A 24053-nucleotide genomic window follows, 5' to 3' on the forward strand; every position below is an offset into this window, starting at 1 on the left:
GTGCATGAGTAAGGCTGAAACGCGCAGCCATCCAAAAGCCGGAAAGTGCTTCCACATCAGACATGATGTTAACATGAGCAAAAGAAGACGTCTTGGTCCTGTCCCATTTCCTTGCCCTTCTGCAATACATCCCTACTGGGGCCCTTAGGCACTATCAGGTCCATTTTGAGAAACCCACTGAGCGGGTGTGATAACTTTGAAACTTGCTCTGATTTTTTTTTTTTTTTTTTTTGCACGGGTAGATTTTTCATGGACGACACCATGCGCAGGCTTGAAAATGCAATCTATGCGCATTATCTTCCGATCTAGCCTCAAACCAGGATCCCCCTCCCCGGGACACCTCCCCAAAATCAATGCAACTAAAAGCGCATGTGATGCGGAACGCTGCAAGCACTTTTATCCATTTTGAGGGAGAAGCAATTACCAGACGGCCAAACTCTGTGCAGAAATCACCATTCACCCAAGGAAATGGCTTTGAAAAATGTCCTTGAAAGCCTTAGCAAAAAAAATCTAACAAACACCCAAACAGAATATCAGTTATCCAGTTTGATAGCAAAATCAGGGGTTTTTTGTTTTTTATTTGCACACCGATTTAAACAGTAACAAACATCTTTCATTATTTAATGATTTAGCAAGCACATTCTTTGCTTAAAGTAGCAGCATTAGTACCAAACAGAAGACTAACACATCATGTTCAAATGGCAAAAGTTTTCAACATGGAGCACAGAAATATAAACATAAAACACCCTCTAATGTTTGCTAACAAATTTAACATGAATTTTAAATTTTGTTTCCAAAACTACTGAGTCAGTAAAAACCCGTATGATTTCATTTTTATTAGCATTATTTCCACTATTTATTACATATGAGTCCGAGGCCCTTTAATATGCGATGGCTCGTGTTAGCAGCAGGAGCATTTTTTTTTTTTACCTAATGGTGCCACTGATCTTCTGTGCTTTCAGTCCAGGTGGTCACACGTGGGATACGGTTAGCCAGACAGCAGAATGAAGTTGCTCAGTGTGCTTCATGATGGCGAGGACCAGGGCCCTTCCAAAAAGCCAGTGCTTCTGAGACTCGAGGGAAGGTGTTTAACTGACGACTGCCTTAAGGCACTGCTGTGGATGGAGACTGCCCAATGGTACAAAAATGACTGGTGAAAACTGATCTAGATGGGGGCAATTTTCTAAGGGATTTCTGCAGGTAAACAGTGGGTGTTCACCCATGGAAAAAAAATTATTTTGGAAAACTGCCACCCTCCCCCCATCTCTGCAGGTAAAAGGGGCGGCACAGGAAGAATCGACTTCAATGCCCAGGGGTTCTGTACAAGCACTGTGGGGAAGCTTGCACCTAGGCAGTGTGCCATTTTCCAAAAACGTTGCCAACTCTGTATCCCTATTTTCAAAATACATTATGGGGCGGATTTTAAGAGCCAGGGCCTTGCACGCCGGCGCACCTATTTTCCATAGGCCTGCCGGCGCGCACAGAGCCCCGGGACTCGCGTAAGTCCCGGGGTTTTTTGTCGGGGGCGTTTCGGGGGCGTGGCCGATCGACGCGGCGTTTTGGGGGCGGGACGCGGCATTTCGGGGGTGGGCCCTGGGGCGTGGCCGCGCCCTCCGGAACCGCTCCCGGGTTGCGTCTCTGCGCGCCAGCGGCCTGCTGGTGCGCGTGGATTTACGCCTCCCAGAGGGAGGCGTAAATCCATGGAGAAAGGTAGGGGGGGGTTTAGATAGGGCCGGGGGGGTGGGTTAGGTAGAGAAAGGGAGGGGAAGGTGAGGGGAGGGCGAAAGCGAGTTCCCTCCGAGGCCACTCCGATTTTGGAGCGGCCTCGGAGGGAACGGAGGCAGGCTGCGTGGCTCGGCTCGCGCCGGCTGCCCAAATCGGCAGTACGCTGGATTTTAGTAGATACGCGCGGCTACGCGCGTATCTACTAAAATCCAGCGTACTTTTGTTTGCGACTGGTGTGCCAACAAAAGTACGCGAACGCGCAATTTTTTAAAATCTACCCCTATGAGTGTCAAACCTATTTATCGTTTATTTATGAATGTCATTGTTTATTTATGAGTGTCCTGTAAACCCTTATGAACTAGTGATTCCCACATGGAATGACAGCATATAAAACACTTAAAACAATAAAATAAACTTTTATAACCTCCAAGATGTTTGATTCATTGTAAAAACTGCTTTGCACTCATGTCTGGGAAGAAAAGAAACTGCTTTACACTCACGTCTGGGAAAAAAACATGTCTCATGTCTGGGAAGAAAAGTCAGCAGGATGAAGACAGTCAACCTGGTGGCAAAATTCAGTGATGAAAGCGAAAAGAGAGAAAGTGTGAGAAATTTAGGTATGCTCAGGTCAAACAGATCCTTTACTGGAAAGATCAGAGTGAGGACTAGGAGTGTGCATGGAAACAGTTTTTTTGTGGAAGGGATAGAAGGTAAAGTTTGTCTATTTGCGGATGAAATTAAAATCTGCAACAGAGTGGACACACCTGAAGGTGTAGAGAGAATGAAAAGTGATTTAAGAAAGCTTGAAGAGTGGTCAAAGATTTGGCAGCTGGGATTCAATGCCAAGAAGTGCAGGGTCATGCATCTGGGGTGTGGTAAACCAAAAGAGCTGCATGTGATGGGGGGTGACCAAGAGAGGGATCTTGGGGTGATAATGTCTGGGGAGCTGAAGATGGCGAAGCAATGTGACAAGGAGATAGCTATAGCCAGAAGGGTTGTTTGTACCCTGGTGATATAGGCAAGTAATACTGAGTACATAGAGTCTTGTGATTTGGTTTCAGTAAACTAAAATGATGACCAGGATTTTATCCTTGAATGTAAAGGGTCTTAATGTGTTTCGGAAACGCCAACTTTTATTTGCAGAGCTCACTCACTATAAAAACAGATATTGCTTTTTTAAAAGAGAGCCATTTACGGAAATGGTATGAATGTCTCCTGTTTCATAAAGATTATCTACACCAGTTCTTTGCAGCTAGCTCTATAGGGGCTGAATATTCAGGGGTGGCTATCCTGATTTCAGACTCCCTCGCTCATGAGGTCATTTTCCAGCTCTCAGATCCGGGTGGCAGATATCTTTTATTAAAACTCGGAGTGAGTGGTGACATTTTGACTTTGGTGAATTCAGATCAGATTTCCTTCTTTAAAGTACTGGATGAAGTTTTACTCTCTCAATTGGAAGGGCTTTTGATCATGGGCGGGGGGGGGGGAGGATTTTAATCTCACTAAATGGTGTGGTTCCCTACCACTTACTAGAATACTGAGGCCCGTGGCTCAAGCACGAGAGTTGCACTTGACCAGGTTGCATGGCAGAGAGTGGCTAGGACTGCACAGGAGAAAAATGAAAACTGCTTTGCTAGTTGAATACAAAAATCTCTCAGAGAAATGACTCGGCTTTACTAATCCCGTGAAACTGACCTGCTGAAGAGGGAAGCCTCTTCTGCATGGCTTGGTAAAGCAGAGCTATCCTAGCTGTCATCTTCGTGGCTTCTTCCACGGGGAACAACGGCGAGCTGATACGAGCGTGGGATATTTCCAAATCCACATTCTTTCGGGGTCAGGTCGATGTTCTCCAGATCCAGACAACGTTTCAGTGTGAAGTGCTGGAGGATGGTGGTGAAGTAGATAAACAGCTGCATCCGAGCCAGACCCTCTCCCAGACAAATCCGTTTCCCTGGAAAAGGGGAAAGAAAAAAAAAGAAAACAGAAACCCAATGCTTTCTATTGCAGGCTAAGCACTGGACGAAGTTTGCGGCAGAAGTTCAACTCCTTCATTTCAACTTTGTGGAAAGAAAAAAGAGTAGTGTGTTTTGCTGTGTTAGTTCCCCAATGTGTGCAAACAAAGCTCAGCAAATAATAACAGATGATGCCTTTTTTTTTTTTTTTAAATCAGACTAACTTAAGACATTTCTTGACTGGCTTTTGGAAGCTAATACTCTCTTCAGCAGATCAACACAAAATGAGCATTTATATAAGGCAGTGTGGTCACTGTGCTGGTTTCCGTAAATGTGTAGAAATAAGGGAGTAATTTCCAAAGACTTATGCAGGGATTGTGAGAGTAAAATAAGCACATACACATATAAGTAGCCTCTGTGTACATTATGGGTTGGGACAAGCATGTTCTGACACTGCTATATGGAAAAGCATGTATGTAAGTATAAAGAGAGCGTTTCAAGGGCATTTCAGGGTGGTGTTTCGAAGAATGCGCACATTTATGTATTTTGCATTTGGAGTACACGCATACGTCATCAAGCATGTGCACATGCTTTTCCACCTGCTAATTAAATTGTGGCAATTAAATCTGACTTTTGGTCTGTAGTTTTTAGGGTGGGGTGGGGGTTCCAGAGCAAATGGTAGCGCGTGCAGGTGAATCGGCGAAGGCCGGCGTAGGTGTCGGAGAATTGGTGCTTGGAAGTTAGCGCCCGAGTGTTTTCATAAGCAAGATTATGCGCATGCATTTGCTTATTTAAAAATGTATTTACATGCCACCTCTTGGTCCGGCCTCCGCCCATGAACTGAGGGCTGTTATGCGCACACGTTACAATTATTTAATGCGTTCAATATACTGTCTATGCACTCTTTGGTAAAATTAATTTGGAAATTATGCGGGTCTCTGCATTAAAAAATGTGCGGGCACCGAAACATATGGGCACGCTTTTGGGGCAGTCCTGTGCAGGCTCCGGCGGCACAGGTTATGAAATAGAGGTATAAGTTTAGGAACCACTTGAAGAAGGATTGGTCTGTGCTTCACTGGCAATGCTATAGCTTGCTTATATTATCATTCCATTCACAAGTTTTGTGTAGGAAGGCATGTCCTTTTCAGCAAACTCATCTCTTTGATGCAGAGTTAAGTTGGTGTTGAACAGAGTACTCATTGAGAGGTCAATATTCAGCACTACTTAGCTGGATAAATGGTGGCCGCTGAATATCTGACTGCGATCAGCGGTCACCTCTGAGCCAGCTAAGTACTTATCTGTCTAGATATTTAGCCATAAAAGCTGTACATGGGATGTGGTTGGCTTGAGGAGGAGCAATTGATCCAGTTATCTTAGCAGGATAGGTGCTGATATTTGGATTTAATAGCAGGTCAGAACTTAGCCAGATAAGACTTATCCAGCAAGCTAGCGCTTTCTACAGGGATATTCAGTAGCATAGCCGTCTTATCCAGCTACATCTGAATATTGACCTCGCATGTCTAAGACTTTGATTTGATGAATTTATTTCCCCAACCACAATGCGTTCTGTGGGGCTGGGCTTTTTTATATTGATTCTGCAGTCTGTTCATTCTTTCTTAAAATGGCAGGTCCCCGCTGTCCACCTTCATTAGGTATAATCGTTAAACAGTTGGGGGTCGATTTTAAGACGTCCGCACGCGAGTCTATGCGCGCGTCGGCATGCGCATGTTATAAAATAGGGTTCCCGCATGCACATGCGTGCCGGATTTTAATGTCCACGCGCGCATGTGCGAGCGGATGGCCTCCTCCGCGCACGGGGGGGGGGGGAGAATTTTAGAAAAATAGGCGAGGCAACACGATCGTCTGATTCCCAGTTCTCTCCCAGTCCGCTCCAATTAAGGAGCGGACTGGGAGGGAACTTCCCTATCCCCCTTCCTACTCTGCCTCCCTTTTCCCCTCTCCTCCCTGACCCCATAAACTCTTTTCCCTACCTTTTTCTCTTTTATTTCATAACTTACTTCATCTAAATAGATGAAGTAAGTTTTGCGTGCTGGCCGGCCAGCCGGCACTGTCCCAGCCCGGTCCCGCCCAGACCCCGCCCCTTTTAGCTGGCCCGGCACTTCTGCGAGAATTGGGGGTTACGCGCGTGGCCAGGACCTTTAGAAAATGCACACAGCACCCGGCCACGCGCGTAACTCCCGAATTTTATGCGCACAGGGCTTATATAATCCAGGTGTCAGTAAATTTATGCCAATATCTTTTAATACAGTTATAATGATAATCTATTTTAACTTCTTATAGTTAAATGATGACCCTGAAGCAGGCACAGAAGGTGACGAAACACCACCTTTGTCAGCTACATGAAGCCGGTAAATTGTTTCTCTTTGTTGATGGGGTTGCCTGCTGCCTCCAAATTTTCAGGACAGGTTAGTCCAGTCCTGGTTTTACCCCTATTGGATATGGAGACTTGTTCTGACTTCCCCATTGTATAACTTTAGAAAAGGAAGACTATAAGTACCTGCCTGCAGGGGAGTAAAAGCAGTACTGGATCAACCTTTCCTGAAAATCTGGAGCTAGTTTGCAACCCTCTACAATTCCAAAAGCTAAGTAGCTTTACAGTCCACCTTCTGTTGTGACACTGTTTTCACATCTCCATCTTGCTACCTGGGTTAACTCCTCCATGCTAATAGACATTTTAATTGCAGTTTTTAATAATCTGATAAATAATACTTTTGATTGGTAAATGATAGAATTAGTGCTTATTAAATCTTTTAGAGCCCCTTAGTTTGCTACCTGACTAGGGGTTCAGTTTGTTGACAGTAGCATTCTCTTATCATACCAGATTAGGCATACACTGCATACCTAATTGATGGTCTCATATTAATGCACTCATGGGATTATTCTACATGTTTATTTATTGGATAGCCCTCACAGTTAGTTCTATTGTTTTGCATGAAGTGTGAATTCCTCTTAGTAGCTTTCTCCTTCTAATTTACTAACTTTAGATGCACCTCATTCTGTGTGCATAATCTGAGTTAAGCATGTTGTTGAAAATGATCGGGTAAAAGTCAATTGGGAGGTGGCTAGTAATATTAAAGGTTGTTGGCCCTTTAAAAAGTCTACCAAAGTTACCAATAATATGTCATAGCCCAGACAATACCACAGAAGAGAGGGCATCTGATCAAATTCACTAAGAGGTCAATGGACTAAGCCGCATTATATGACTATCTGCTCTCATGATCTGTGTTTCCATGATGTGCTTTGCCCAACCGTCAATGCCAAATAATGCTTGCAATTTCATTTGCTAAATTTTTCACCTGCTCTTTGCCAGTTTTTCTTGTGAAATTTAACTTTTGCAAAGCAAAATAGGTAATGAATTGCATAATTGTGCACTGCAACTCATTACCTGTATTCACAAAGCTACATTTTCTGTGAAAAATTTTACAAAAGCCAATTTTTTTTTTTGTAAAACTTAATTACACCTCAGGGTAATTAAGCTAATAATGAGGCCATATGAACCAGGCAATCCAAGTGTGCTGTTATGGTATTTCTCCATTATGGTCAACATTGGAGGGCCATGGTTAATGTAAAGAACATCTTTTGAAATTTTGTGCACTCTATGCCGTATACCTTTCCCATCTTATTTCATTTTATATTAGTGTCCTTGTATTACAACTCTCTGTCAATCTGGAAGTGCTAACTTTCAAGTCTATTCGCTTTACTGGATTTGCACGTGTCAGTGAACGCATGGAGATTTACCCTAGTAATTTATCAGCTGTTCAGCAGATTGCTGTACAGTTTTATAAAATACCGCGTAGTTCAGCTCTGAAGGTACATGTATATGTTTCAGTATGTGCAAATATTTTCAAAGCATTGAAATTTCTCTACCTATTTTGTAAATATACATATGTGAATTTTACACATGAAAAAATTATATCACGTAAAACCTGATTGACACGTGGAAGTAGGTGTATTTTAAATATGTGCATATACTTGAAATACCAGTTTGCCAATACCTCCACCAGTTCACTCAGTTTCTCTCCAGTTTACTTCCTAGTATTTCACCCTGAGCTTCCCCCCCCCAGTTCACCCAGACCTCAGATGAGTCTGATATCATTTATGATGCTAATTAGGGGTAAAATTGTGTGAATACGTTTCCTAATATAAAATAGCAACTCCTGCGCATACCTCTTTGCCCTGCCCCAGAACGCCTGTAGACTGGTCCTCTTTTGCTCAGCTAAACGTGCTTGTGAAACTGAAAGTACGCACGTATTTTCAATGTTTATAAAATACCATGTACGTGAATACCACCTACTTAGGTGCACATAGGCTGATTTTCCGCATGCTACTCATTTGAAAATGTACCTTTTAATAGTATATTTCATTCTCCTTGTTGACGTCAAGAGGCTTTTCTGCTAGTATGTATGTGTGTGTAGATATAGCTATTGATATATATGCCAATATACTTGTAAAGGCAAGAACAGATTGACACATTATTGACCATGTTCTTGTGTTCTTTTAGCTAAGCTGAGAACAGCTTCAATTGCTGTGAATACTGACAAACTTTGAGTTTGCTGTGGTACAGGCAGTTTGGTGTCTGTGAGTGCGGTGGAGATTTCTACCTGTGGAAAATGGCATGAAGGCGTCGTTCTTCTTAAAGCCGCCCTTCTCATCCAGGAAATGCCCAGGGTTGAAGCTGTACGGGTCACTAAACCGTGCTGGGTCTCGTAGCACAGAGGTCAACAGAGGGAACACGTTTGTACCCTGAAACATACAAGCAGCCGCTGTGGGTGGCCCACTCTTTGATTTTTGTATTGGTAACACTGGAAACTAACAAACTGCCATTTCCCCTCAGAGTTGGGAGCACATGGGCAGCGGCAGTGCCCAGCTTCCAGCGTGGACTGCCTCACCAGGGTGCCCCCCCAAGTCCTGTGTTTGGAGGGACCCTCGGTCCAGCTCTTACCTCGGGCCTGCTTTAGATGCATTCCCAGGAGCCAGAGCTTGGAAGGAAATGTAGGCCTTCCTCTCGGGAGCCCAAAGCAATCTCAGCCCTCAGGCTTCATTCCAAAGCTCAAATATTTTTTTTTGGACTCAGTAGTTTCTTCCTGCTCCTTTGGATTTCCAGCTCAATCAGAACCAGGAACTAGATCTTGGGACCATGATCCTTCATTCACAGTTAGCCCAGGGGGTGGTTTCCCCCCCCCCCCCCAAAACTCCTAACAATACCCAGCCTGATCATTGCAGTGACAGTCCTGACCTGGAGGCCATGCATCAGAGGCTCCTTCTAGATATCTTTAATCATGGGCCCTGAATCTGGCCACCGGGTCTTACCTTTTAGCGATGACCATGACTCCCTCTCTCCGCCCCTCCACCCACCCCAGGGGCTGTGAAAGCTGCCGCCACAGCATCTCTAGCCTCAGCAGAGCAGGGGAGCCGAAGACCTGGCTTGAGAATCAAACATGGCGGTGCTAGTGAGCCACCGGGCCCGCCCCAAAACCTCAATATTCATTATAAAATATTTTCCAGCATTTAGAAAAAAGATTACGATGAGCACTTCCATTCTATGTGAATGAATGCCTGTTTTGGGCAGAAATACTAAAGGAAAACTCAGAAGTCCTCTTCAGTTTCATTGCCAATAATTTGCCAGACCACTTGGTCTTGAATGTCGACAAAGCATTTACAGGCTAACTTTAACAGGAGCGCGCGTGTGCCCATACGCGCTTGCATCGGCGCGCGAGCGGAGATATGCTTGAATTTTAAAACATGCGTGCATTTGCGCAGGTATGATTCAAAATATGCCTACCATCCGTGAGTATGCTCCTAATCTTAAGAGGTTTCTCAAGCAAACCTACTTCACATATCTTCCATAGGACTTTGCTGACTTTAACGCGCATATGTAAGATTTTAAAACATGCTCATGCGAGGGACATTCTCCGTTTTTCCAATCAGTCCAACCAGTTTTCCCAATCAATACTGAGGTCTTCCAGACCTCTCTGGTTCTTCAGCCTGCACGCCCCTCACCTGTCCCACACCCCTCACCCTGTTGTGTAAGCCTTAAAACCCGAAATCCGCAGACTTTCTCCTCATCAGCAGCAGCAGTTATGCGGATAACGAGCTGCCGCCGCCGCCACAGTCTCCAGTTTTGAAATACGGAGTTATACGCACATATGGACATTTTAGCATGAGCAATGCTTTTTGGAATCGACCCCTTAGGGAGCAAATTTTTAAGCCCTGCGTGGGGCATGCAGTTCGAAGGGTACATTGTGCTCCGCATGGGGGCTTCCCTTCGAAAATGCACCAGCCGGGGGAACAGAGCTCGAACTTCGGCGCCGACATCTGCCGAAGGTAGGTGTGGGCTTTACAAAACAAAAGCACCACGTGTACTCTCCCTCCCCCCCCCTAACTTTGTGATGCCCCTCCCCCGCCCCTTGTCCGCTTTGGGTTAAAAGTAACCCCGTTGTGAGCAACTTTTATCTGCATTGAAGCGGGGGGGAGGGGTAATTTCCAGCCAGGCGTTTGGAAAAACACTTTGACCTCCCCCTTATGTTTCTCTGTTTCCTAGGAGAGCTCTGTAGCTATATTTACACATTTATTTCTATGCTTGACAGACAGCCACACATGCCGAGAAATAGGTACCCTGGGAATAGTGTAACCTCTGAAGTAGGCATCTTGCGTCACCGCATGGCATAGATTCAGCGGAAGAAGGTTACTGTATCGCTGGATCTCGTGGACCACGGCATCCGTGTAGGGCATCTTGCTTCTGTCCTCCATGGCTGGGCTGCGACTTCGGCCGATCACACGGTCGAGCTCCTCCTGCACTTTACCTGCCAAAATATATCAGCGAGGGGGATGGGAGGTGGGTTAATCGGGAAAGACAGAGACCAGTTCAAATTTCTCAACTTCCACCGGCCTCAAGAGATTTCAGCCTGGCCCCGGGTTTGAGGCTCCCAGCGAACATTTGACTGCTTTAAATATAAAATAAAAACGACTGCCATAAATTTAATTTGAGTTTGTTATATGGAATACTCTCAAAATGAATGAGCTGCGTGCAAAATTACTAATCCCCAATGCAAATACAGTAGGAAAGCTTGGTAAATGAAGGTTCCCTGTCAGATTCCCTCACACTGCAAGGCGTTGTTCAACTGAAATCCTAGCCTAGCTCTTCAGAGAGACCATGGCAGGCAGGACAGACGGAACGATTCATCCCATGTTTCGGGGATGACTAAGGGGCACGCAAAAGATAGCTGACCGCTAGAAGCACAATTTTAAAAGGCATTTAAAAACCTATTGTCACCTAATTCCAGTTAGAATGTGCAGATTATACATTTTTTAAATACATAAATTAATTAATGTGACCCTTTACAGCCATCCCTTCAGCCACTTTCTAACCCACTTGCATTAAAGAACCTTAGTACGTTAACAAAATCCAGTAAACTCCTTTAGTCGTGTTTACTATACCTTGAAAAGTCCAATGCGAATGGTCCAGTAGCGCCTGAACTCAGCTTGATTCTTGCTAATTTTCCTCCCCTCCACTTTAAGTAGGTAACTTTATCCCATTTCATAAATATTTCTGGTGCCTTCCCTAGAACTGACATTAGGCAAATTGGTCTATAGTTGCCCGGTTCTGTTTTAAAATCCTTCTTGACTATGGCTCCTTGAGGAATCTGCCCATCCTTAATTGGATTTCTTGCAAATTAATGCGCATTTGAGATTTTATTAGAATATTTAATATGATTTTATGATAAGGTAATGTCTGGGGTTGACATTATTTATTTATTTATTTGAGGTTTTTCTATACCAACGTTCGTTAGATACATCACATCGGTTTACATTATAACATAAATGGCAGCAAAAATTGCTTTTACAAGGAACATTAGAACTTAATGCATAAGGTAGTGGCTATAGGATAAGAGTATATAGGAATGTACTAGAGAAACTTCAAAAACATATATACATGTGGTGTACAAATGTAAGTAAAATAGCACAGTGATTTATTGTATCTTATGGAGTTGTAGACAGTTTGGGGAGGGTAAAGCAGGTGGACTGTAAAGGTTTGTATTATGAAATGATATTGTACCACTCTTTTAATGTTTGTTAACGTGAGAAGGCGTGTTATAAATAAAGTGGATATGGATACAAGTTCTGAGAATTTAATTTTACAAAATGTCGAGTTATTCTACCACCTGGGGGACAATCTATACCATGACCATCATTTTTACCTCGGTTGTTTTGCTAGAAAGATGGACGGCTTTACCTTCAACGTCTGGGTGCTTCATAAGAATCAGGAGCCCGTATCTCAGGGTGGTGCCGACAGTCTCCGTCGCTCCGAAGAACACAGTGAGGGCAGTTACGACCAAATCCTTTATGCTGACTTCAGAGAGGGGATTTTGTTTTTCCTTTGAAGAAACAAAGGGTGGAAAAGGGTATTCTCATTTCCCCAAATTTTGCTTTACTTTCTGTAACATCTGAAGGAGGGTCAAAAGAAAGGCAAGAATATATACTTTTACACCGAAAGCACGATGGGTGCCTGGAGGGGGACTCCAGCAGAGGCGGCAGGAAGCAAAACAAAACTCCAGAGGTCCTGCAAAAGATGCAGAAGGGCCTCAGGGCAGGGCAAAGGTGGGGGCAGATCACGGAGGAGGATGTGTGGCAAACCAGCAGGCAGGTACTATCTGCTGGCATCTCTTTTTCTATGAATGTATGTCATGTATCGGACTGTGTGTTGTACAGCCTGCATGGTCAGGTTCCATCTTCCATTATAAACAAGAAACCCCAGCAAAGCATGCTGCAGCTCATGCAGAATTTGCAAACTGTTTTGTGCTTTGCACTTTTTCATTGTGTTTTCTCTCTCTTTTTTTTTTTGGCCTCTTTTCATCTTGTTCTTTCATTTGCAACAACCTAGGGATTTTTCCCCCTGTTTTAATAAACCCACTCTCCCATTGTTCCAGGACTGGTCCTTGCAGCCCTAAGACCGGGAGCCGTACACCAGGGCTCCTTTTGAAATTCTACATTGTCCCTAGCCACTAGGTGTCACCCTTGATGACTGTGATCTCCTTCCCTCCAGGGGCTGTGAATGCCGCCTCCACTGCATGCCCAGCCCCACCTGACCTGAGATATGGAAGACCCAATCCAGGATCAAACCAGGGACGTTCTGTATAGCAGCGTGCAGCACTACCACCGAGCCGGCTCCACTGAGTTCCCTTTCTTATTCTTCATAGGTGTAAGTTCCCATTGGGAACCTTACCAATTCAATGTGTCCTTTGCATAATGCATACAGAACATATTGTGGTTGGCAAGGTAGATAGATGGACTAAATCAATTGCTTAAGTATACACCTATGAGCTGTGCCACAGTGACTTGTTCCTGTGGTGTAGTAGAGCTACAGCTCTGGGGTTCGCTCAATCAGCCATTCCCCCACCACCCAGGCAAACATTTGGAGGAGATGAGGAGAACAGTTCATCAGCTGAGAAGTACAAGGAAGGATGCACCTACTCAGCACAACACGGAGACGGAGAAGCAGTGAAGAGAAACAGGAATTGGATGTCATGTGGAAACGGCGTCCCAAAGTGAAGGAACCCACACAGCAATGTTCAAGGGAGTCCTAAAGTGAGACGTACTTGAGGGAACCCCCCCAAGAGTGGGTGCCAGGGACTGTGCCCATTTGATATCACGGATTCGTCTCCCAGGTTGTTTTGTTCATGTGTTTGGTGTGCAATTTTCAAAGGCATTTCCCTGGGTAAAACGGCATTTCACGTGCAGAAATGGGGTCTTTGAAACTTGCCTTCCCTCTCTGCGTGTAAAAGTGTGCGCGTAGCTCCAGTGCGTGCCTGCTTTTGCACACAGCAGGCCCCCCCTCCCCACCCCCGTGTTCAGTAGGACAAGAGGAGGGGGGGCTACATTGGTATAGTGAGCTTGTGTGTCTTGTGTGCTTGTTTATTTAAAGCTTGCTGCTTTGCTCTGCCGTTTCCTTCACCTCTGCCCTGCCGCTGATTGTAGCCGCTGTCAGGTCTTGTTTGTTTTCAGTGGGACCCAGGTTTTGTTCTGGAAGCTGCCTTGTACTGTGCTTTCAGAAAAGTCTTCCCAGAATGAACCGGGCAAACGAGCAACACCACAGAGCATTTAGCACCAAGTGTACCTCAAGGGCAACGGTACCTGTTCCATTCTTATCAGGAAGTGGTCCACAAAATCCCGGGGGTCATTGGGATCCAGAGTCTTTTGGCTCTGCTCCACTCGCTTGCCAGCGAACTCCGCAAGCCTCTCAAAACACTTAAATATTCTGTTGTGGGGCCCAGGCAGATGCTTTGCGATATTTGGAAATATATCATAGAGCTGCAGAGAAGAGAGGTTGATTAGCAGTGCCCTGACTCTGGCACAAGAAGGCTAGAGTTCCCCTCCAAGTCAGTTTCTCTTGCAGTTTTCATGACGCCAGACTCTCCAAGAATAATTTCTTGCTGGCCTCTGAAGGACCAGACGATGTCAGTATATAAAATTGACTTTTCCATTTACTTCTGAAGTTGTGGAAATGATCTTGGCTGAGTCAGTTATTTTTCTTTCAGCCCTTAACCCTAAGGGTCAGCATACACAATGGCAAAAGCTACCTGCCTTACCTTTCACCTATCCTCACGTTATAGTCTCTAAAGCCGCTGCTCCGCTGGTTCCCACTTACCAGTTGCCATTTTCTAATAATTGGTCTTTGCTATATTGTCATCAAAAAGAGATTCCACCAACGTCTGGGGGCGCAATGCTACTCACTACTCTGTTTTTGTTGTTATTTTGGGAATAATTCTTAGATTTTGCAATATCTGTTTCTTCGACACAGACATGGCGATGCCATGTTACAGTATTATGTGGCATGTACCTGTCCCCAGAATGAACTCATGAGCTGGAAGTTCGCATCAATCATGCTGACTAGGGCAAGAAATTCCTTATCGTCGTAGTTCACCTGGTTCCCAAACAAGATGGTGGACATGACTCTGCAGACAGCTTGGCATAGGAAAAAGGTCGGGTCAAAGGGCAACCCTAGAACACGGAGAGAGAAAAAGATGCACATTGCATCTCTGAGCAATCTGTCACTTGACCAAAGCTTTACGTCCATTAGGTTCATCCGATCCTGCATCTGCCCAGAACAACTAACCAAATCAAAACTGTGGGATTTCCATGCTAACTGACCTTTTCATTCATGGGGTTTTGTTCTTTTTTTTTTTAATTATTCAAAGATGGTACTAAATGTACAGGGTCTTACCAGGCAGCTGATTCTCCAAAATATATAAAGGGTAATTTTCAAATACCCCACACAGTGATAAAGTCTATGTGTATATTGAACCTACAGATTTTACTGAGTATTTTAAAATTGAATTGGTACACATAAGTCATCTTTGAAAATACTAAGGTGATTGATCAAGTATGCACACACATTCATTCATGCAACGTTAACACCATCTCTTTAGAGGGCATAACTCACATGCGTGCACTTATGTACACACTTTAAAAATAAAAAAGTATGGGCGTATCTGACATCCCTCCCCTAGCTCCGCCCCCTGGAATATCTCTGCACTAAAGATACTGCAGACAGTAGCACTTGTTAGTTATGATCAGTGCCCCTAGCCTCCTGCAATTGTGCAGTCATGGAAGAAACTACATAATTAGCTTGTTTGCAATATGCCACAGAATCAATATTCCTGAAAGCTTTCACACCTCTTAATTCAATCTTTTGATGGAAACTGTAGGGTGCCTGCACGCTTTCAGTCTCTGCTTCTGCTCCAGCCCCTCCCCTTGCAAACATCCTGCAGGGAACCTTCTTCTGTTGTTCCCCATCCCTCCTGTCCTGGGACTGATGCAATATAAACATGCTAAAAACGGCGGCTCAAATTGAGCACCCGTTTTCCTAACACATACCCATCCACCTCTCCTGGGCGCGCCATGAAATATGCTAATGAACTGCCACATTCAGAAGGACGCGCTAAGGGAAATTGTGCATCCCTAGCGCGTCCTTGGCATCGGGCACCCAGGAGACGTGGCTGTGTGCGGGTTAGGAAAACGGATGCTCAATACAAGCATCTGTTTTATCCCATGGCAGCTAACTGACCGGCACAATATAGACATGCACAACATACATGGCCTGGAGCACGTATACTGTGCCCAGAATTTTTTTTTTCAGGCAAGCCTTTTTAATTTTGAATGGTGCTGCTTTTCTGTGGTTCCTCCTACTTAGTTGAGCCCTTGACATGCGGCAAGACTTTACATCTGCTTCGGGGCAGGCGTTAACATTTTGTGTGTTGAGTAGTGTGATTTGGGCGCAAGGCAATTTTTTTTTTTTTTAAATCAAGGGTAAATAGCTTATAGCCTCATCTACATGGAATTTACAAGTGATGAGCGCTATTAGCTACATGCTTGTTTGGACGCATTAATCCCATTACTGTACTGAGAGTTATTCTAGCATGTCCAAAAAGCACGTCCAGCTGCGCATCAAGTTGTGCACTATGCTGAGCTCACTATATTGCATCAGTCCCCCCTGAAGTGAAGTGGGGAAGGTGGAGTTGGAGTGGACAAAGAAAGCAGTCAAAATCTTTGATCCCCTGAAAGATCTCGTAAATCCTTTTTAAACCAAAGATGATTTTGATATAATTCCTTGGTGCAGTGATGTAGCTATAGAGAATTTTATCTTTATGCAAAGGTTTTTGCACCTGCATATTTGGCCAATCAAATATCATTTACAAAGACCTGGATGCGCGTTGGAAGCCTGCAGCTGTTAAGTTCCCCACAGCTGGCATTTATTTTAATTCCTAGAAGCCTTCATGACTGACATTATTGCTGATAAGTTTCAAGTTGTGCTATTGCAACTCCCTTTTTGTATGTTATCATGCGTCCAATGTCTGTGCACATATCTTCCTGCTAATTAGCAGCTTGACAAGCTGCTGATGCTGGGGGCATTTTCAGCCTGCGTGAGTTCACGCACGTGGAAAGACGAGGGCTTTCTCAAGAAAATATTCAAAGGATGGTTGCCGCAGAATCTTGAAAACTCTACTGCAGGAAACCAGGGGCTCTGATTATGACTATATAGGAATAAGAGTCAACAGATAAGTTACTGGACTAACTCAGCACATCCGTCACGAGCTTTCCAGTGCTATGCTCCCTTCATTAGGTCTGTGAAGGAAAACCACCGGGTTATTACTTACAACATATTTAATTCTGTTCAAGTACTAAAATACCAGGAAGCCATTCACTAAACACCTGCCTGGCCTTGGATCTTTACAATAATTAAAGTTAAAAAAAAATCCACAAACCTTTAGTCTTCCTGAACTCTTCCACCAGACACTGGGCCTCCTCCTGGACCCGCTCCTCGGTGCTCCTCTTCCCCATCCCGACATCCCTCAGGGCCTTGAGGGAGAAGTGCCGGAGCTGCTTCCAGCGCTCCCCGTTGCTGAAGACAACCCCTGGAATGCAAATGGGGCAAGGCGAAGGGAAAACCTGGAGTTTGCACCGGAGCAAGAAGCTACCTCATCATCAACCAGAGACCTTATCAGGAGCTGCGGCGCTGATCTATTCACTCAAAACATTTACAGCCCGGGCCTTTTCCCAAGGACACAGAATAGTGAATCAGACTCTAAGAGGCCAATATTCATAAAATTTGAGCCTTAAGTTTAGGCACCTATTTTCAGCCAACCTTTCGGGCCTAAATCTGAGGCTGCAAAATTTAAGCCTGCTAGTCACCTAACTTTAGACGCCTAGTGCTAGAAATCAGCACTGAGTACATAGCTTCGTCTTTCTGACTTGACCCCTCCCCTGGCCCTTGACCATGCTGTAGGATCCTACATTTAGGGGCTCAGCTGCAGGACCTGTTCAGTTATCCAGATCTAGATGTCTAACTCCTTAAGTTACAAGCCTAGATCTTTTGAATATGGGCCTCCAAATGCCCAAGAAGTGGTAAAAATGCAGGACAGTTTACAAAAGTACAAAGATTTCTTGATAAGCTTAAAAAAAAACCCCAAAAAACAAACACTTACCAAAATCCTGGGTGACCTTGTTAAATGTTGGTAATTCTCCTCTGCCACTGAAGACATCCCCTTGATTGACCAGGGCTTCCTTCACAGCCTCATACCCGCAGAGTACGACCACCCGTCGAGTGCCCAAATAAACAGTGAATACGGGGCCATACTTCTTACTCAGCTGTGTTGGAAATTAGTAAAAATAGAGTGATCAAAAAGCTCCATGTCTTAAAGGATTGGCTGAACCAGCGCTGGTTTTTTTCCTCTAGTTTCTGGGTTGGGTGGGCAGGAGGATTTAGGGAAAATCAGAACACCTCTCCAAGGACATAAGGGGGAAAACACCTGTCCCTGATGGCCTGCAGCCAAATAGTCACAATATAAAAATGAGAATGCATTTTAGCAAGCAGGCTAGAGGATGGAAATGAAAAATGGGATAATCTATGTTAACTTTAGGTATAACTCTTCTGCAGGGGGTAACCTACACGGAGTGGCAGTTACTACCAAAAGTAAACTTGCTGGGCAGTTGTGGGAACCGTTTGGTTTTTATCTGCTGTCATTTACTATCAGGCCGATCCAATAGCATGTGCTAGCCGTTGCGCACGGCGTAACATGCAATTGGAGGCGCATTTTGGACATGTGTCCATAGCCCCCGATCCAATACGGGGATTAGCGCATCCAAAACATGCATCCAAATCACTGCCTACCTAATAGCGCTCATCACATGGAAATTCACGTAAATGAGTTCATTCGGTAATCCCCGCGATCCAATAAATTTTGCACGCGACCAATGTGCCCTGGCAACGTGGCAAATTTTACGCCAATCTCAGTGGGCCACCATTGACTTAAAGGGATGACCACTGTAAAATAAAATAAAATAAAAAAAAAAGCCAGCATGAAAACAAGAACAGGAAGCAAGGATCAAGGCTGACCCCCCCCCCCCCCCCCCTTCAACCAGGGCCACCATTCAAAGTAGCCCCAACACCCAAAAGTGTTTAAAAAAAAAAAAAAAAAAAAGAGATAAAGTAGTTGCATGGTGACAGCTCACCCCCTCCCCTTTCTAAATACATAAAGACTGTCACTGCCCCCACCCCAATGTTCAAAATCAATCATTTTGGGTTTTGGACCCCCTCCCACTACCTCCCCCTCTATCCCCCATATGTAAGAAAAAAGCATTGGTAATTCAGGGGATTCTCCTTTAGCCGCCCTCCTGAACCCCCAAACCTCCAAAAGTAGAAGAGGATCCTGTTATTGGGCCCAGGACGCTCTCTAGGCTTGGCCGGCACCATTTTCCATGATAGGGCAAGGTCAAGTCAGTGCCGTTTTGACTGTTGGGGCAGCCTCAAGTTGAGCCAGGAGTCAGCTTTGGCCGCCACTACGCGCTCTCTTTTTTCGGGCTACTTTGTTTTTATAGCAGTTGGCCCTTTAAATCTAATATGAGAGCCTTTGGACCTGTTAGGGTCCTAGGGCTCCTATATTAGATTTAATGATTCCCACAGGGGTGGTGTTAATATATCATAGCTACCACTTTCTCAGTCGGCCGTGATACATTTTTAACATAGAATTGCCTATTAATGAGCTGCTTTGCATGGATCTGCAAAATTCATGCATGCAAATTGCATGCAAAGCAGCTCGTTATAATAGGGGAGGGAATCTGGGCAGGGCCATGTACATCATGTATATTGCGTGATAGCACTCTGTTGTGTGATATACATTGAATGTTTAATGCGCATTAGAGCCCTATCACGGCTTGATACATCTCTCAGTAAGTTAGTCAGATAAAACTTATCAAGCTGACACAGAAGGGATATTCAGCAGCATGGAAATTCAGGGGATTTCCCCCTTAGCCGCCCTCCTGAACTCCCAAACCTCCAAAACTAGCTGCTGAATATACCAGGATTAGTTCTAGTTAGCTGGATAAGTTACATCCAACTTATTTGGTTAAAAACCAGATAAATCTGAGTATCGGCACTTATCTGGTTAAGATAACCAGATAACTAGCCCTTCCCATTGCCCTCCCCCAAAATATCCGGCTATCTACTTAGCAGGATAAATATTTATCTGGCTAAGGGGTGGCTGCTGAACATAGCCAGGTATTCAGCAGCTGCCTCTTAGCTGGATGTCCCTATTGATCCAGCTAAGTAGCAGTAAATATCAGCCTCAACAAACCATGCACATGCACAAACTATATATTTTAAGAGTTAGGTTTTGGATTTATTAGTTTTGATGTACTGCCACCATGTAGCAGTCCCAGCAGGTTACATGTTTTCAGTTCCTGTGTAGAAAGGAGATTTGCTATATTTCACCTCCAAAATAAGTCTCATCATTTTCATGCCTTTACAGGCATATTCTCCCCAACAGCAGTCCATTTCATAGCAGATGGTAACAGGTAAGGACCAACCGGACCACCCAGCTAGCCCAGTTATTCCAGTTCACACTGCTCTGGATATGGATATCTCCCAGCTGTCAGTCATACCAGCTTGTCCTCCTGCAGGGTATCGCTCCTTATCAAAGTTGTTGTTTTTTTTATTGTCATCCCTCTCTTGGCTTCTACCACTCTGGGCAGATGAGGACAGCAAGTTCCTATACTTAAATCAACACCTAAGCTTCCGCAGCTCTGGCCCTTCCCCCAATCCCTCCCCACCCCCACCATATTTTTAGCCAGCCTCTGAACCCTGCTCCTGCCACTGCCCTCCAGAGCTGTCCCAAGCATGTTTACATTCTGTCTGGGTTTTGCTTTCCAACACTTCTGCTGGTAGATTATTCCAGACTTCTACCACCTTCCCAGCAAAGAAATATGTCATCTGATCCTCTCTCCCTCCAACTCCTTGTCTTTGAATTTCTTTTTTGTTGAAAAATTGTGCCTTTATGTACTTTAACCTGATAAATGTTTTAATGTTACTATCACCCCCTCCCCATAGAAAGCCTACAAGATCTCTAATAACAGGAATGTCCCATTATCATAGAGGGGAATAGGAGTAGTATTATTGTGCGTTTTAGGTCTCCCATTAGGGTGACCAGCTGACCGGTTTTGGACCGGACAGCCCGATTTTGCAGCCTGTTGTACAGTGTCCGGTTATGACCCGGTCAGGCAAGGCCAGGGGCCAATCAGTGGTGGCAGCCTGGCAGCACCCCAAATACCTGCCTGTTTTGGGGGTTCGGTTTGATTCTCCTCCTCCTCCTCTGCCTCTCCCACAGCTGTGCTGCACTTGTTGCTGCTTCATGCTGCCCTCTTGGGAGTCGCAGAGGAAGAGGAGGGTGGAACCCGAGCCCCAAAGATAGGCAAGCAAAATCTGCCTAGGGAAAAAAATCAATGCTCGATTAGAAAGAGAAAAAGTGTGTGTGGCGGGGGAAGGGGCTGTGGCTGGCCAGAACCCCGCCCCCCTGTCTGGTCCTGCTCCATGGAAAAGCTGGCAAACCTATCCCCCATGTTGGAGACTGGAATGGTGAGCCTCCAGTGCATATAAACTCACACCACCATGTTAGGTGTGGACTTTTAGTTATCCCTTGTAGGAGCTTACTCCCGTTTAGTGTAGTTTTCTTAGGGCAGGACCTTGGGCTTTTAAGGATGATGCTTGGGTACTGAAATATGGAAAAGGTGCCTTTGCCTAACTTGTCTTTTTGGGAACCTTTTGTTTTCCACAGAGGGAAGTTTTGCGGCGTTTCCTTTCTCTGGTTTTGTTTTTCCTTTACTACCTGCTCCAGTAGCCTAGGGCCCAGGGGCTCAGTGCGGACCGTCTATGAGGAGCAGAGTCTCCCTACCAGAGAGTACCGGGGGGGGGGGGGGCGTTTGTCACTTCTGGAGGAGGAATGGACCTGGGTTTATTCCTGGAGAGGAGGAGGAGGAGGAGAAGATCCAGTACAAACCACACCTACATCATCAAGATGCTGAGAAAAGGAGCATGGAGGTTCCTCCAGGGGTAAACAAGGGAAGTAAGGAGAATGACTGAACAAATGAAAGTGAAGTAGCAAAAATGGAACTTTAATGAAGCACACTTAAATTAGGAAAAATGTATCCTTTCCTCCAAATTCTGGGAGGAAGCTCCAAAACTTCGCTATTAGCTGGAAAGGATCAGGATAAAAAAAAAAAAGAATAAGTTTAAATGGATTTGTGAAGAGCTACAACTCATAACTGAATGATTTCAACAAATTTCCAACTTTAATTAGTAAAAGTTAAATTGGAAATCACTTACTTCCAGCGTGATTATTAGTGCTATATACCAGAGACTTTAAGGTTGAACAAGACTCAGGCCTAGAACAGGGGTGGAAACTCTGGTCCTCAAGAGCCACAAACAGGCCAGGTGTTTCAGGATACCCGCAATGAATATGCATAAGATAGATTGACCTACAATGGAGGCAGTGCATGCAAATCTATCTCATGCATATGCATTGTGGATTTCCTGAAAACCCGGCCGGTTTGTGGCTCTCCAGTACCAGAGTTGCCCCCTCTCGATGATAATCTTTCCCTTCTCCCCCTTCCGGCAGGCTGTTGTTTACGGAAGGCAGCGTCTGCTGGTTCCGGCCGCGGCGAGCGCGCGCCTGCAGGTTACGGAGCTGCTGTCTGACTCCACCCCCCCCCCCCCCCCCCCACGGCTGCCTCTCGGTTTGCCGTTGAGAAGCGCACGCTTTGTCTTGCACTGCAGTCGGTTAGGGCACAGGGCAGATGCATCAGGAAGCCCAGGATCTGCTGCTACGTGCTGGCCTGACTGCTTCAGGTTAAAGCTTTGACGGTGCGAGCTGCGGGAAGTCTGAGCCCCGTTATGCACCGCGCCCCTCCCCAGGTTCTCTCAGCGGCGCTGCACGTCCTGGGTTTTTGCTCCGCAGCTGACGATGACGTCTGCTCCGCTCCCACCCTCGCCCCCGGCCCTCTCTATTGCTGCTGCTGCTGCTCTTCAGAGGAGTTCACGCCCGCCGTGCATTCCAGTTGCAGAAACATTTCTCGCCGCAGGCGACCTCCTTTCATCCCCAGCAATAGAAAAGCAAGGCTTACCTTCATGAGCGAGGTGACCATGTCCCCAGTCCTCACCTGGAGAACGTTCCCCAGTAGTGGAAGAGGAGTTGGCCCAGGGGGCAGGTTGCCCCTGCTGACCTTCGCTTTCCAGGCAGAAATGAAGAGCAGGCAGGAGATAGCGATAATCAGGACGAGAATTGCGGCTCCAGCAACCTCCATGGCGCACCCGCCTGTTCCTGCCCTGGCCAGAGCTGAATTGCCTTTGGCTTCGGCATACCAGAGACAAGACTGCTCTTAGCAGTTGTCATCTGATTTGTCTGGACTTGGCTGCATTGCTGTGATTCTATATAGGCCAAAGGTTATCAAGCTAACAGTGTTTATCACGGCTAGCCATCTTTATGAGCTTAAGCTGTACTAGCTGTACGGCGCTCTGATTCATTTTTCTAATACCAATAGTTCATGTGCAAGAAAAAAAAAATCAGAATTTTAAAAAATACGCACCATGATAACTTGAGGGAATTACAAGCAAGCGTTTGTTTCCGAGATTAACACGTGTTTCTGCTCCATACACCCAGAGAGCCGAGTGCAGCGGTTGCTAAGAACTTGTGAGGAGGGACAGGGCATGGCCGAACCTGCGAAAAAGGATAAGGCCTTTGACTTATTCTATACCCGAGACATTGACACGCAGGCTTGGGAGGTGGGGGGTCAGCGTCACAGCAAAGACCTAAAGGTAGTGTTAGCAATCAATTTTATCTGGACAGGCTGGCCTTTAGTTTCAATTAAGAAACACAGCAAAGGCAATATTCCACAGAATGTGTTTATTTATTTATTCAACGTTTTTATATACTGACATTCGTTAATAACATCACATCGGTTACCATTAAACAGATATGCAGCCAAAGTGGCTTTACAGTAGAACTTATTGTGAAACTGGGGAGCATTTTATCAAGGATCTACTAAAGGGGTGAGCTAAGGGGGGGATCTATAATTGAGGATAGAAGTTATGAAGTACAATATTTTTGTTTAGAAAATATATTTACATTATTCTTCTTTAACTTATGTACAAGTGGTAGAATTGAGTACAAGCGATAACTTTAAGATATTGACAGGGGGCGTATAAGATGAGGTAAGCTAGGGGAGCTATATAGAGAGGGGGAGCTTTAAGAGGAGGAAACAAACGTTGTTAGGTTGCTGGCAACATACAAGAATATGTTGCTGGGGGGAGAATACACATTATAACTTTAAAACAGAGGGCTGTGAAAAATGGTAGGGGAGGTGAGGGGGGGGGAGGAGGAAGGTGCCGAAGAGAAGGTCAGATAACTCCTCTGGTGATCAATTTTCAAAGGGTATACGCTGCTAACTTTTGGAGTTAGGAGCCTAAATTGACTCTTTTGAAAATGTACTAGGGCCAAGTGCTTAAATAAAGGTAGGGGGGGAATTAGG

General features: G+C 45.1%; 1 protein-coding gene across 1 annotated transcript; it reads right to left on the bottom strand.

Annotated features, from left to right (window-relative positions):
* Positions 1–2581: 2581 nt before the first annotated feature.
* LOC115073268 (cytochrome P450 2A6-like) lies at positions 2582–22986 on the bottom strand. Its single transcript, XM_029571564.1, has 9 exons — positions 22650–22986; positions 17681–17843; positions 16961–17110; positions 14536–14696; positions 13830–14006; positions 11932–12073; positions 10314–10501; positions 8300–8441; positions 2582–3676 (listed from the first exon to the last, which is right to left on the bottom strand). The coding sequence occupies exons 1-9, from the start codon at positions 22827–22829 to the stop codon at positions 3471–3473; spliced, it is 1509 nt and encodes a 502-aa protein (XP_029427424.1). The 5' UTR covers positions 22830–22986; the 3' UTR covers positions 2582–3470.
* Positions 22987–24053: the final 1067 nt, after the last annotated feature.

Source organism: Rhinatrema bivittatum, chromosome 11 (assembly GCF_901001135.1).
Source record: "Rhinatrema bivittatum chromosome 11, aRhiBiv1.1, whole genome shotgun sequence".
NCBI classification, from domain to species: domain Eukaryota; kingdom Metazoa; phylum Chordata; class Amphibia; order Gymnophiona; family Rhinatrematidae; genus Rhinatrema; species Rhinatrema bivittatum.

Excerpts from the sequence above, each read along its gene's own strand:
- LOC115073268 (XM_029571564.1), bottom strand. The coding sequence starts at position 22,829 with ATGGAGGTTGCTGGAGCCGCAATTCTCGTCCTGATTATCGCTATCTCC. Across the intron at positions 14,697-16,960 it reads AGAGTTCAGGAAGACTAAAG|GGTTGCCCTTTGACCCGACC; the intron begins GTTTGTGGATTT and ends TCCGTGTTCTAG. Across the intron at positions 3,677-8,299 it reads CTTCATGCCATTTTCCACAG|GGAAACGGATTTGTCTGGGA; the intron begins GTAGAAATCTCC and ends CCCCTTTTCCAG.